General features: G+C 40.4%; 1 protein-coding gene across 1 annotated transcript in view; it reads right to left on the bottom strand.

Moving 5' to 3' along the window:
• Positions 1-9,178, bottom strand: part of TRAPPC12 (trafficking protein particle complex subunit 12) — a 53,294-nt gene extending 44,116 nt beyond the window's left edge. Inside the window, exons 1-2 of the mRNA XM_075707377.1 lie at positions 7,970-9,178; positions 3,346-3,462 (exon numbers count right to left, since the gene is read on the bottom strand). Coding sequence (XP_075563492.1) covers positions 3,346-3,462; positions 7,970-9,178 — 1,326 coding nt within the window. The remainder of the gene's footprint in view (positions 1-3,345; positions 3,463-7,969) is intronic.
• Between the last annotated feature and the right edge of the window lie 5,351 nt (positions 9,179-14,529).

Raw genomic sequence — 14,529 nt, 5'->3', positions numbered from 1 at the left:
GTCTTAGAAATTATGTCAGCTTACTACTTTCTTGATAACATTTGTTTTCTGACAACTAATTGTACTTGAGGAAACTTTTGCAGACTGTTTGCACTATGATCCCCCAAAAAGGACTCGTCTCCAACATTCTTTGCTGCGAGCACTAACTTCATCTTACCCACAGAGTTGTCTTTTAACTTGTACAAGTAAATGTTTTTTACTGGAACTTTTATAAGGAAGGTGAGAAGTTAATACACAAGGATGTACACTGGAATGAATCCAATTTAAGATATTCTTTTGTGACCCTGGTGAACAGAGCTGGTATCTACATTTGCAGATGTCATCCAGGAAGTATGGTCAACATATGTAAGGACCACATCACTAAACAGGGATCAGATGATTTGCAATGTCAGAATAATAGAAAAGATGAAACACAACCATTAACATGGAAAATTATGTAACTTAAAATACAATGTGTTGAGTTCTGGACAGTGATAATACAAAGATGTTAGCTTCAATTGGAAAAGATTCAGAGAAGAGCTGCCAGGATGATTATGAAGACATCCATGATGAGATGAGTAGAAAAGTTATTTTTGCCTTTAAAAAGAAAACCTGAGAAGTTGAAACATCACTGCTGTCTACCCATACAAAGTAGCAGGGGAGAGGAAGCAAATATTGAGAAAATGACTTAAAAAGTAACATGAGATTGAAACATTTAAATTGTAGTAAACTACTTTATCTTTGGTTAGAAAAAAAGATTTTGAGAGAGGACTGATTAGAATTCCTTTGATTAACCACCAAAGGAATGAAGTTCTGGAATAGCCTCTGAAAGTAATGGCAATGTATCTGTATTTGTTAAAACAGCCAAATAAGCTAACAGAAACAACTGTATGGTAGAATAGAGGACCTCCAGAGTTGCAGCTGAAGACCTGTGGTATGAAGATCTGGGATCCTGATGAGCTATTTAGAGTGCTTTTCCCATTCACACAGTAACCAGGTACAAATGAAGCATCTTCCTCTGAAGCAGACAGGCTTGGAATACTGCTTTTTTTTTTTCTTTTCTTTTCTTTCTTTCTCATAATAAGATGGAGTTTACCCAAGATCATCTGAGAATTTTAACCTAACAAACTTCTTCATAACAGGACTTAACATTCACTTTGGGTTTCAGCTGCCACTGGTGCCTTCTTACAGCATGTGATAGTTCTTGTGACTTTTAGATGGGAACCCAGATTTACACATCTAAATTTAGATGTGATCAGTAACTGTACTGATTAGTTCTTCTGACTTAAAGAGTTCAGACGTCAGCTCACATGTAAATATCTAAATAACAGGTATCAGTCTGAAGCTGAAGTCTATCCTAATGCTATGCATTTCTCTTCTGTACTGTGGACCCCTTTGAAACACTCTTTTAAGTGGCTGCCTATTGCTGCAAGGGATTGAATTGGGTGACTGAAACAATCTCATTAGTTCTCATGTTCGTGTGTAGTTCACATGGGTATCAAACAAACAGCTAACAAAAAAATCTTACCTTTATGGAAACTGCATAGCAATATTCCCAACTTTCACCAGTTTTTATCCAGATGTTAATGAAAATATTCCCTATAAGTGGCTCTTTGCATGGGAAGATATATTCACTGAACATATTTGGTCAGGAATTCACTCATAAAGAAAGTATAATTGGTGGTTGGTAACAGAGCACTTAATTATATGTCATCTTGGCCTACTGTGTATGTAAAAACCACACATCTTTTTAATTACCATCCAGCATGGGATTTGAATGTTTCTAAGTCTGAAATAGCTATTACATTTAAGATTGTTGCCAATCAGAAATAAATTTTCCACATTAAGAATTTCAGAAAAACCAGCAATGTTTGCAAGAAAAAAGAATAATAAAACTAATTCTATCATAAAAAGAAACAGAGTTCTGCAAACAAAACTGAGAAATAGTTATATTGCATACTCAAGAACAACCAACAGCTAACGACTGGAAGCCTTGAAAACTGAAGAACACTCTGATTTCTGGCTGAAAGGCTGCAATTTTACAAAAAAAAACCCAACCTTCTAGTAAGACAAATTTAAAAAAAAAAAGACCCGTTACAGGTAGCAAAGAATTGGACAGCTGCAGATTGCCTACTTGTCTTCTATACTTTGATTCTAAAAGCCTTAACACTGCTCTTCTGAAGCTTAAGGGAACACTCAAAGCTAAAACAGTATCAGTGGCCACACTGTATTTAAGGCACAAGATGGTCTGCAGCATAGAATAACATTTTGCATGGACACAGCTACCAGGCCAAATAGAAAAACATTTCCCATACGTCAAAACTCCTCTCCTGGAAGAGGGAAAGGAAGTGCAGAAAAAGGCTTTTCCTACTTAGACACTGATGGGGGCAAGATTTCTTAATAAGGTGTCGTCCCCCCGCCCCCGCTCCAAACTCTCAAGTTAAGCAGAAAGTTGAGATGAATAGAAAAATATCTATCTCCAGGATGGAGATCACAATCCGTATTTTCAGGTTTAGTTTCAAAAATTACCTCTGAATTTCTTTAACAACACTTGGGAGTTTTCCTAATGTGACAAAAAGTGTCTTCTGGAGCTTTACATGTAATGGAACACAATTAAATTAAAAGATGTTAAATACTAAATACAGACTGTCCTAATATTTATAATTCCTCCCTGCTTTTTCTCAGTAATTTTTCATCCATTTTTTCAAAAATAAAATAAGTCTAAAATATTCTGACATTTCCACAGATTAAGTAAGGCTCAGTCATGTAACAGTAGTGAGTTCCATACATGAACACAATGACTGAAAGAACAAGACAAGGTTCACAAGGCTGCTAGATACAACTATTTCCAGGTCTGAAATATTTACATTAAGGAAAGGATTTTAACTTAGGAAAAAATTAAGCTTTCGTTCAGAAGTAATTTAGCTTAATTTTCCTGCACTGAAATAAAAAATTAAAACAGTTGAAATTATCACATCAGCTTTGTTTACCATTTACAACTGGTATGCCCTACCTTTTGTAAAACACTAAGGTGAAAATATAAATAATACATGTGCAGATAAACAAAAAAGCCATTAAAATCTGTTTTGCAACCATTTACATTACATAGAAATTAACAGCAACTTAAAATTATCTTTTTCTAACTTTTACATACAAAAAACTGTTTACTACGTCATTTGAAACACAATATTTAAAACCCAGTGTCATTCCCACTAAAAACTACTGGACTTTGGCTAGTACTTTTGCAGGATCATGACTTGACTGATACGCTTTTTTTTTAGTTTCTCCTCACAGTCAGTAGCTCCCAATTACCTTGAGGGAAGCATGGTGTTTAATATATATGGAGTTACAAATATCGTTACTTACAATTAGCTGTTTCAAGCCTACAAATGACTGTTCTACAGAGTTGGCATTTAAAACTTGTCTCTTCACTGCAGCTTGCTCCCCCAAGAACCGAAGCATTAAGTCTTTTACTGCATCTCCCTTGGTGTTCATGGAATAGAAAAAGAAGAAACATAACAAGACATTTTTAAACATTATTTTAGCAAAATAAAATGTTAAATTAAAGCTGAGCAACATGGGTTTTTTCCCTTTGAGAAATGCTTGTTTTCCAGTACTTCTTGTGTGAAATGAATACAAATGCATGTATATTTACAGCATTTTAATGAAAACTTCTGGATTTACTCCACACTATTTGCTATATACTTTTTTTTAATGTTTAGGTTTCAGTTAGCATAGAAAATTCAGGCTTATTTGCTTCTCATATTATTATCCTTCAAAGATCTTACAAAATACTCTTCAAAGATCTTACAAAACACAGTAAGTTTTATGGGTTTTTATAATGGATATTAATGAAAGGTGCAATCTACTGACCAAAGATAAACGCGCACATGCTCAGCTAGCCTTAAGTATCCACAGAAAATAAACTTTGAGAGATCACAAAACCAAGTAAACAACAACCCTTCAACAAGTATTCTTAATTTCAAAAGAATTAACTGCAGGAATCAGTGAGAGAAATTGGGTTATCTGAGCTCAGTAATTTGAAGACTTGAGACTAGTTGAGACATAGACATTTGAAACAGATTTCTAAAGTTAGACAAGATTAATTCTACATTTTATGACACGGAGCAGCTAAGAGGAAGAATGTCCAAATCCAGGTTCTATTTCCAGCTTTGCTAGCAATAAACTAAATAACTCTCTATATGGCACCCCCTGTGCCTCAATCTCCCCTTCTAATTGTTGTTCAACTATCGATTTCTGGGCCTTCCCGACTGTTGGCTGACATCCTTGTGCTTCTGTGTATTAGAGATTTCCAAAAGGTAAACAAGAAATTCAAGCTTAACATCAAGCAGCTACTGAAAAAACTGTGGACCACACACTGACAGATGCTGAAAACTGTGCTACTGCTGTCTGCACGCTCTTCAGGTACCACCTCTGCCAATACAGTGTAGGACAGGGTGTGCGGGCGGGGGTCCTAGTTGCTGGGACTGTACGCATTACTGTATACAAGAGAATCCCCTATGGTCTCAGAAGTTATCATGTGCCAAAAGCAGGTACAGAAATTATCTGTGTAAGACTTTTGCCAATCTTATTGGTTTATGTGTTTAGAAAGCAATTTATAACCCACATTCAGCCAGAGTAAAGATCTCTCTGGTTCACCATCCTGTTGGTGAACAGCAGATGTTCGCAGAAACAGCGTAAGAAACACAGTAAGCTCATACTGGTCTTTCCCAACTTAAAGCAGCCAGAGTTTTATGGTCCACCTGTGCCAGGGGACATATTTGCCTACTATTTTTAAACACCTACTGATAGACACACCTCCCATGACATTTGTCTTGCTCGTTTTTTGGTCTGTTTTTCTCACAGAAGTACATCCAAGGGCAATGAATTCTACAGCTTAAGAACAGTTACGTGGGCTGCAGAACAGTAACTACTTTTGTTATGCTTATTACTCAACAGTTCCTTCGCCATAAAAGCCAGCAAATCATAATCCTCTATTTACTTTAATTCTTTTATGAATTTTAGATCATTATTGCTCTTGTAAGTCAAAAAGTCCTCTTCCTTCTAACTACTACTGACAAGAGAGAACCACTGCACTCCTCACCATCCCTCCTCTCTCTCCAATTTGTTTTAATGTCATTGTATCTTTTCAGGTCTGTGTTAACTAGAACAGTATGCAATATTTAAGATGTTAAAGCAGAAAGTGACTATGCAAAAATGTAAGCATACAAAGGAATATTTGCAAAAATCCCTGTAAAGGAATATGAAAACATTCACTTGAACTGAGGCAGGAATCTGTTAGCACAGAGAACAGAAAGCAAGCCACAAAGCCTTTTGCCTAAAAAAAAAAAAGGTGAGCTGCATAAAACACAGTAAAGCTTAGCTATTGCAAAGATAATTGATATTAACTGTTTGCACTTTCCCCACGCACAGTGATGGGATGTTTGTGTTTTCTGTCTAGTTTCTCGAGGAATGAGACTGCAACTACTGTTTCACTACATGGAAAATTTTTACCTCTAATGCTGTCATTTATCCTATGAATAAATCAGATTTCCATCTTTCGGACAGAAGAGTCTGAAGGATTAAGAAAAGACTGTGTGTGCAAAATTACATAAATACCAAAGAATTTTTAATCCCCCCCAACAGTACTTTGGAGGAGGAAACATTACAAATGAATGCAATGAAACAAAGGACATCATGTCAGCAGACAGTAACTGATGAAAAAAAGCATAACGGAAAGAGCGTAAAAAGCAGTACTCCAACTTGTTCCCACACTCAGGGAGCACAGGTTCAGATAATCTGTACCATAGGCAATCCAAGATAGTTTCAAAAATAACGTTTCCTGAATGACCGGCAAAAAGTAGCACACAGTTGAAATCGAGAACATTGAGTATTTTTCTTGGTGTGATTTACCCACCTAACTTTTAAGACAACTTGTAATAAGAACAAACGCTTTCTGAGTGAGCATCAAAAAAAGTACTGAGCTCTTCAATACACGTCATACAAAATTTCAGTCCTTCCCTGAAGCACACTTACAGTTCACTGTAAATGCACTTTTCAACTAACTTTGTCAAGTGCATGCAACCTGGTTTAACATCTTGCATTAACATTTAGCATTAGCAAACTATTCATATCAAAGCTTTAATGAACATTGTTGGAGGCTGATTTAACATTGAAAACATGCGTCCCAATGTTTCAGTTGACATTTCAAGTACTTCACAATTAAACTTTCAGTTAAATACACAACTTGAAGCATATGGACAATGATACCAAACTACGGGATGTCAGGTAAGTCAAGGTGCACACTCAGGCCACTGAAAAGCAGGAACTGGAAGTGAGGACAGTTGTATAAACATAAAGCACTTCAAAACTTGTCCCTACTGACATGCCTATGTGAGTGCTTATAAATTATAATCAATAAGAAAGCAGCAGCAACCCCCTTTAATTCCATTGATGATTTTACATCAGGCCTTACCGTAGAAATATATTACATGCATATTGTCATAATGTCTTCTTTTCAATTATGTACTAAATGGTAGATCCGCATATGTGCACATGCCCAGGTTCAGAGGATCATCAGCACAAAATAGCCTTGAATCCTTGACTGGACGAGAAAGGTGAGAGATAACTGTTGTAAAAAAGGAGGCCTGCAATAAGAAGGACCTCAGCCTTGGGGCCTGCGGAAGAGATCATTCCTGCTGTCCATCCCATTAGCTGTCAGGAGAGAAATACTACACACTCCTGAATTACTCATCAAGGTCTAAGGGATTCTTTGGGGAAGGTGGGAAGGACCTTTCCATTTTTTTTAGGAGTGGAGGAGTAGCTTCCTATTACAGTGCTTTCTTTCACGCTTATTACTGGGCCCTGTGACAAAACCCAAATGTTTTCAGATAAAGCTAACCCAAGAAGTAGCAGCAGCATGGTGTATGTCTCGAACTGGTATAATTTGTTGCTTGTGACGGAAACCTAAGATTTGTTGCGCAATTCAGCTACAAATCTGGACCTGATTCACTCCAGAAACTTTTCTGATAGTTCCTGCAGGTTGGGAAGTTACTGAAGACTGCTCTCTGCTTGTATTTGACTACTGACTGCTAATCTGTGTTATGCTACAATTAAGGACTAAAGTATCCAAAACCTCAACACCATCTCTCTAGACAACTCTATTATCCAGAGACATAGATACAAAAGAGTAGGATTAGCCTATTTCAAGAAAAAAATTCCATTACAACAGTTAGCCTTGGCTGAGCAGCCAGGATAAAATTGCTTTATGAGAAATACTGAATAGATGCGAAAGAAATTTCTCACATTCTGAAAGCACTTTATGCCTTCTCACTAGTTGGGAACTCTGATAGAAGAGAAGGGAATAGGTTTCCACTACTATGTTTTTCCCTTCATGAGCTCATCTGGAGTTTTCCCTTTAGTTTTGGGCTTATCCCTCCCAGTAGCTTGTTCCAGCACTCAGTCTTTCCTTACGAGTTACACCTTTCCACTGCTTAGGGAAGATAAAAATGATGTAATTTCAGTCAGTGTTAACTTTGTTAAGAGCACTGTGAACATCCGTGAAAAATGTTATTTCCCACTTGATTGCAACAGCAAATTCCACAGGCAAAGCAAGCTGTCTGCTTTCAGACTCTGTAGTACAGCATAGTGATTTTGTATATATTCCAAATGCGAGCACTATCTTACTAACTAGGAGGACCAGAAACTAACTGAAACTGCTTCAAATACAAGCAGCTTTGGATTCTATGGAAACTGTCAACGCTGGTTTTCAACGTACCCAACAAATTTCACCATGAATAAATCAGATCTGGTTTTAGCCCCTTCATGCATGAGTAGGCAGTGACATTAAATTTTCTAATAAGGACTGAAGTAATACACACAAGGTGACCATCAGCAACAATATGAAATACTACAATATACAGATTATCGCACAGCTCTTATACAGTATTTCTAAAACAGAATCATACACTAAGATACAATAGACTCTTACCTGGATATTATCAAATTTTAATCCAGGCATGGTGAGATTCTCTTTATCTACGAATACGGTGCTGTATTGTTGTGTGGCAACTGAAATTAGAACATTCCTGGTTTCCTCACTAGGAAGCCAAGCATCATTTCTTCTATCTAGCTCACTCATATTTAAGGCTGTGGCAAATGGGTCATCACTCCCAGCAAAAACAGCTTGGATTTGTGAGAACGGCTTGGGGGACTGAGTTATTTCTAGAGATGATGGAGGACCACCTGCTTCAGGTCTCCCACTTCCCACAGAGAAAGTAGGGTTAGATGAAGCACAAGAACTGTCTCCACCATTAGAAAGAGAGGACATTTGCTCTGGAACTGAAGAGCTTGCATTGGGATTACTAACAGAAATGAAATTGGATGTGGTAAATGAATCAAAAAAATCAGAAGCTAAAGTATTAGTGTTAACAGTATCGCCAAAGAACTTGCTTAGACTGGGACTTGGTTGAACCACCTGTGGATTAGACTTCACTGGAGTCTCAATTATACTACTAAAACTGGGAGATTTTACCATCTGAGGCTCAAAACCATCAGGTAGGAACAACTGTGGCTGGTTATTAACACTGTTTGCTTGGCTGAAGATGGTACACACAGGAATAGGCTCAGCCTCAGGAGATGTTTTTTTAGTACTGGGTGATGATATCTGGTCCTCAGGTTTGCTTTCATCAATATTATTTGGTTTTGTTTCACCAGGAACGTTGTTTTCCAACTTTGGTTCCTCCTTCATTGCTTCCTGAATGGATTCTTCCTTTAAAGATGCCTGATCATCTGTTCCAATCTCAGAAATGTCTTTGGGTGTTTCTTCATGTTCAGTTTCACTCTCATTACTTAAAAACTCTTTATCCACTTCTGCTTGTGTTTTTTTATTATCTTTAGCTTCCATTTGTTCTACAATCTCTTGCAAACAACCAAGTTCACCTGTGTCATCTTCACTGTTGTTTGGAGAATCTGAAATAATGACACTCTCCATCATTTGTTCATTAAGTTTATCTACAAAATTATTTGAATCTTCTGATACAGTTTCATTCCCTTCAGACTCAAATTCATCTCCACCAAGATCAATAGTTTCCTCATGAAAGAGAATTTCTTCCTGAGTTTTCTGTTGAACTATGTCTCCGCTGTCATCTTCATCTGAGGTGCTCTTTGCGTCCTTAGCATTACTCTCATTATTCTCCATAGTAGCTGAAGAGGGAAAAATGCCCACCAAAGCAAACATTAGTTTTATTACTCAGGTACGGCTCAGGTGCCACCCTGAGACTCCTAAGTATTATACAAATACTGAAATTCTTGCTTTAAAAATAATCATTTCATTATTTGGTATCTTCCATCTAACATCTACCCACAGAATAAATTAACCCTGAAAACGGCTCTCTCTTTAACCTTTTTACAAGTAGCAAAAATATTGGGATTAAAGAGCAAACGCCTCCCACTAAACACTGAGAAAACGGTATTTGCTTTTCTGCTCTCAAAGAGTAGCTCGGTCCCCGTTTAAGAAAAGGAAAAGGTGGATTCAATCGCAACGCCGCCACGCTGTCCCCGGTGCCGGCGGCAGCCGCGCAGGAGGAGCGCCCGGCGGCAGCCGCGCAGGGTGCGGAGCGGCAGCGCCGCTTCCGTCCCCCCCGCAGGCTCGGCCGCCGCCCGCCCCGCGGCCCCGGGGATCGGCCGCGCCTCCAGCGACACCGCGGGGCCCCCCCGGCCCTGACCGCCCCGCGGCGGGGGTGGGCCCGGCCCCCCGGCCCACAGCCTCCGCCTGGCATAGCCTGGGGGGGCCCCGCCGCCCTCCCTCAGGCAGCCCCAAGGCTGCCTCCACACCCGCCCGCCCACCCGAGCGCCCCTCGGCCGGCTCAAGAGCCGCGCAGGCCAGGCCAGGCCAGGCCAGGCCCGGCCCTCCCTCGCCCCTCCTCACCTCCGCGCCACGGCAGCGACAGCCCCGCTAGGCCACCCGCGCCCCGCGCCGCTCCCCACCGCGCCTGCGCCGCGGGTCGGGGCGGGCGGCAGTGCGCATGCGCAAGCGCACCTCCCGGAAGCGGCGAGCAACGGGCAGCGCCGAGGGCCAGAAAGGCCGGCGGGCAGCGGGGCGTACCGTAGGGCCGCGATGGAGGACGATGCGCCGGTGATTTACGGGCTGGAGTTCCAGGTGGGCGCTGGGGGAGGCTGAAGGAGAGCTGGCAGGTGTCTGTCCTGCTTCTGGGAAGGCGGCGGCGGGGCCGGGTGTGTGTGGCGGGGCAGGGGAGTGCTGGGGCGGGCTGTGGGGCCGACTCACGGCGAGAGGGGCGGTGTCCTCCGCCCCCCTGAGCCGGTAGCGGTGGCACCGCTGGCTTTTGGTGCCTCTTGGCATGTGCCTGTCGCGTTGGGGTGTTCAGAAGTGGCTGAGCACGGGGCAGGAGTTGGTCCCTGCTCTAAGATTTGCTGTTTCCAGGTGCGCCAGCGTGGGTGCAGGGGCCGAGGGCAGGGGTTGTCTCCCTCGTGGTCTTGGGCAGCCTGGCTGGTGGGGCTCCTGCTCTGCCACCAGCCCCTGGTCCACGTCTGGAGAAGTCTTTGTCTTGCCCTGGGCTGGTAGGAGAACACTGGCAGTCTCAAAGAGATTCTTGTAGTTGTTTTTTCCTTTTCAGAAATTTAAAAAAAAAAAGCTTTTGTAAGGAGAGGGCATGAAACTGTTTCTGATAAGTTACAAATTTTAGTTGGTTGTACCCAACTGTAAAGCTGCTTGAGTCTGTGGGATTCCTTGCTGTGGGTTCCACGTCTGTGTGTTTGTCACATATGACAAATCTGTCCATCATATTGGCCTTTATGGCTGTAAGGGAATGGAACTGTTGTTGGACTGTCTGACTTAGGAACTCGTTGATCATCTTCATAGAAGAAGGCAGGTCTCGCATTTAATAAATAAACAACTAGGTAGCTGGATGGGTGAGAGTGACCCTAATTTATGATTCTTTCCCACAGTAAGGGTTTTGCTCAGCTGCGACGTGTTCTCTTTGGCAGCAGCTGGCTTATCATCGTTGCCATTATAGCTGTAATAGGAGGCGCTGTGTTTCTTCTGCAGCTTGCACAGCAATGTTTTCATTCTACAGTGGATGTAGTAATAGAAATATGTACACTTGCACTTTTTTTAGGCATCTTTACCAAAGTGCTCATAGAAAGTAATATATGAAGGTTCTATGTAACAGGTCTGGATGTCCTGGCTACTGAGTTGTGTGCTCTGTGATCCTGACTGTACCAATTGATCTCAGCAAATTGTATATTTGTTTGGTTTTCCTCTTGTATAGGAGCTAGTGTGTAATATTCACCTGTACTAAATGTTAATACTACTGAAGTCTGATAATATGCTATCATTTTGTGATTGGCTAGAGATGGCTGTAACTCATACTTCAGAATTAATAAAACTTCCTATATTTAAATGTCTTTTACAGAATAGAGTATATATCCTATACTTAATAAAATTCTTAGCTTCTTTCTAGTAGGTCATATATAATAAGTCTTCCAGAAATTTTGGAAAGCCAGCCTGTGTGTTGTCTGGGACCCCCGTGGACCTGTGCCCCCTGACCTCCCCAAATCATATGTCTCCTATGGACTCCTTCTTCTGCAAAGTATGTAACAGGGCTGTCTGGTGGGAGGATAAAACAAAAGGGCTAAGAGAGTGGCTGTAATCAAAGGGAATTACAGTTAATACATATCATTTAGAGAGAAGGTGGGGAAAGAAAAGATGGTTTATGGCTAAGTTGGAAAAGGAGTGCAGAGATGAAGATTCTATTTCTGATTTCCATTAACTGCCAGTGTGGCTTTAAAACAAAATGCATCTCTGTGCTCTCTGAAGAAGGCTCTGATGGAGAGACTGAAACCTAAAACTGGTATGGTTTTTCCAACTTGCATCTCCAGGTCTAATAAGAAAGATTATTGTTCTTTTTAAGCCTGATTTCTTCTATGTTGCTAGATAATAATGGCTAGCTGCATCATCACAACTACAGCTTCTTTCCAGTGTGTGTCAGAAGCACTGTGGCTGAAAGCATCTCTTGGGACAAAATTTTTCATCCCGGTATAAAGAATTTTGTTGTTGTTTCTTGTATTTGGGCAGGTTTGGGTTTTTTTTTGTTATTTCCAGTATTTACTTCAGCTCTATGACAAGCTTATTGGAAGTTGAGATTTGAAATTATAAAGTATTAAAAAGAAGGAGGGATCTTCTTACTCGTGTTACAAATAAAAATTATATGTCACAAAACCGTGACATCTAGAAGCTACACGAGGGATTGCAGACTAAGAAGCTACATGTGGCTCTAGCAATCGATAAGAATCTGTCTTTGGCTACTGCAAGAGAAAATGTAGTTGTGCAAATATGCCTTTCATCTGATCCAGTGTGGCCAGGTTTATAAGAAAATAAAGCTGATTGCTCCTAGGGTGCTATCCATCAACTAACTTAAAATTATTTCTGCACAATTTATGTTTATTTTTATGTGCAAAATGTGTTTTGGTGTATAAGTAATGTAACTTAGAATAATGAACAGATTTCTCTTTTTTGAATCCAGTTTTCATCAAATAAAGGCTTAGCAGAACAGGGAAGTCTTAGAAGAACCATATCACTCACAGTTCTGACACGTGAGAATGGACATTAAAGATACAAATCATGAGCCCTTACACAACTGTGCAGAATTACTTAGCATGTGTAACTACCATGCAAAAAGTTTTCCCAAGTAACTGAGAAATAGTTTTGTGGGTTGGTTTGTTTTTTTTTTTTTTTTTTCCCCTAGGGTGAAGGGGGAAGCTAAACATCTAACAGCAAAACAAGATTAAAACTAGTGATGAATTCAGTTTTCTGCAAGATTAGTTAAATTTTTGACCTGATTATTTCCCCCTGATTTACTAGACGGTTGCAACTCTTTCTTTTTGTGCTATTTATAATGTTCATATAACCCCAAAAATGTCATTTGCCAGAGTGGCTTTTTTGTCTCTTCAGTGTGTTTCTGAGGTATATGAACATTGTAGAGACATACAAAATATTTGTGAGTTTTATGGTGTGTGATTCTTTTTGTGACTTCTTTTATTTTTAAGACAGTATCCCACCATAGTTGCTCTGGTCATCCAACTGTAGTGAAAATGAGAAAATTACAGAGGAATGGGTGGTGATTGAAAATGTGAGATGCTGCTTGAATTGAGGACCGAGTGATGTGACTGTGGATCATGATGATGAGTATGGGGCAATAGCACTAGCTGCAGAACATTTCAATATGGAAAGGCTGTTCTTCTAAAAGGAACCTTGGTAGACTTCACCAAAATCCTGAATTATGAGAATGTGGTAAATAGGGTCTCAAGGGTATCGCTAAGTGCTATTTTTTGTCAGTGAAATTATATACTTCCTGTCCAGTGTAGAGTTAACCTATGTTTACTGTCTAACCTGGAGTGTACCCTGTGTTGAATACGCTTTATTTTCAGGGGTTCACAATTTTCCCCATCCTGTTCTTTGAGTGCTTAGACAGTGATGTTTTGAGTAGGTGTATAAGCACTACTGAATGTCTTGAAATACTGTATTGGCCTTAGTTTAACGTTGACTGGATGATGCTTATACCCCTGGAAATGAGCTGTGAGTTGGGGTGCTTTCCAGGATAGGTGTTTGGCTCAGTTGCAATGCCAGCTGTGATTCTTGGGGGGACAGCCTACATCTTACTTGTTTAAAAGTATGCAGAAGCTAGCCAGCGTCATGGGGGGAGGGAGGGGGACCATTGCTTGTGCCAAAGAGTGATAATTATGGAGCATGTGTTGGGCACATTTAATGGATTTGGGAGATACCGCAATACTGAGCTGAATTTCAGCATGTTGGATACCCCTACTGCATGTTACATGTCAAAAGTACATAGACTTGCAAGGAAGAAGCATAACGAGCAGGAGGGAAGGACAGTGGAAAGTCTGCTGGCTGACCACAGGGCTGGACTACACAAGGGAAACTCCAGCTGCACCCTAAGATGAGATCTGGCTGAAGCAGACTTAAAAAAAAGTGTACTACTGCTTTGTCAGAGTTAGGCTACTGAATTGTGGTCCAGTTGTGCTTCTTGAATCAGCAATACTTGGCCCATATTTTATTGTCAGTTAGTTGTTAACAGGTTTTATGAATCTGAACAGACACTATTGATTTTTACAACTTTCTTGCCTGTTTGTAAGAGCAAGGTGGAACTTAATTTCCCTAAAGCCAAATGTGATGTCTTAAAATAAGAATCTTAAAGCAGTGCAAAATACCAACTGAAATAGATTGGTCACAGGTCTCTTACAATGTGTGTATATAGAATCATAGAATGCTTTGGGTTGGAAGGGCTCATATAATATCAGTATGTGTCCTGGTTTTGGCAGGGATAGAGTTAATTTTCTTCCTAGTAACTGGCATAGTGCTGTGGTTTGGATTTACTACCAGAACAATGTTGATAACACACTGATGTTTTAGTTGTTGCCCAGTAGTGCTTACACTAGTCAAGGACTTCTCAGCTTCTCATGCCCTGCCAGCAAGAAGCTGGGAGGGGGCACAGCCAAGACAGCTGACCCAAACTG

The sequence above is a fragment of the Pelecanus crispus genome, chromosome 3, assembly GCF_030463565.1.
Source record: "Pelecanus crispus isolate bPelCri1 chromosome 3, bPelCri1.pri, whole genome shotgun sequence".
Classification (NCBI taxonomy): Eukaryota; Metazoa; Chordata; class Aves; order Pelecaniformes; family Pelecanidae; genus Pelecanus; species Pelecanus crispus.
Note: the sequence above shows the minus strand (reverse complement) of the source record. Positions and strands in the feature narration are given on the sequence as shown.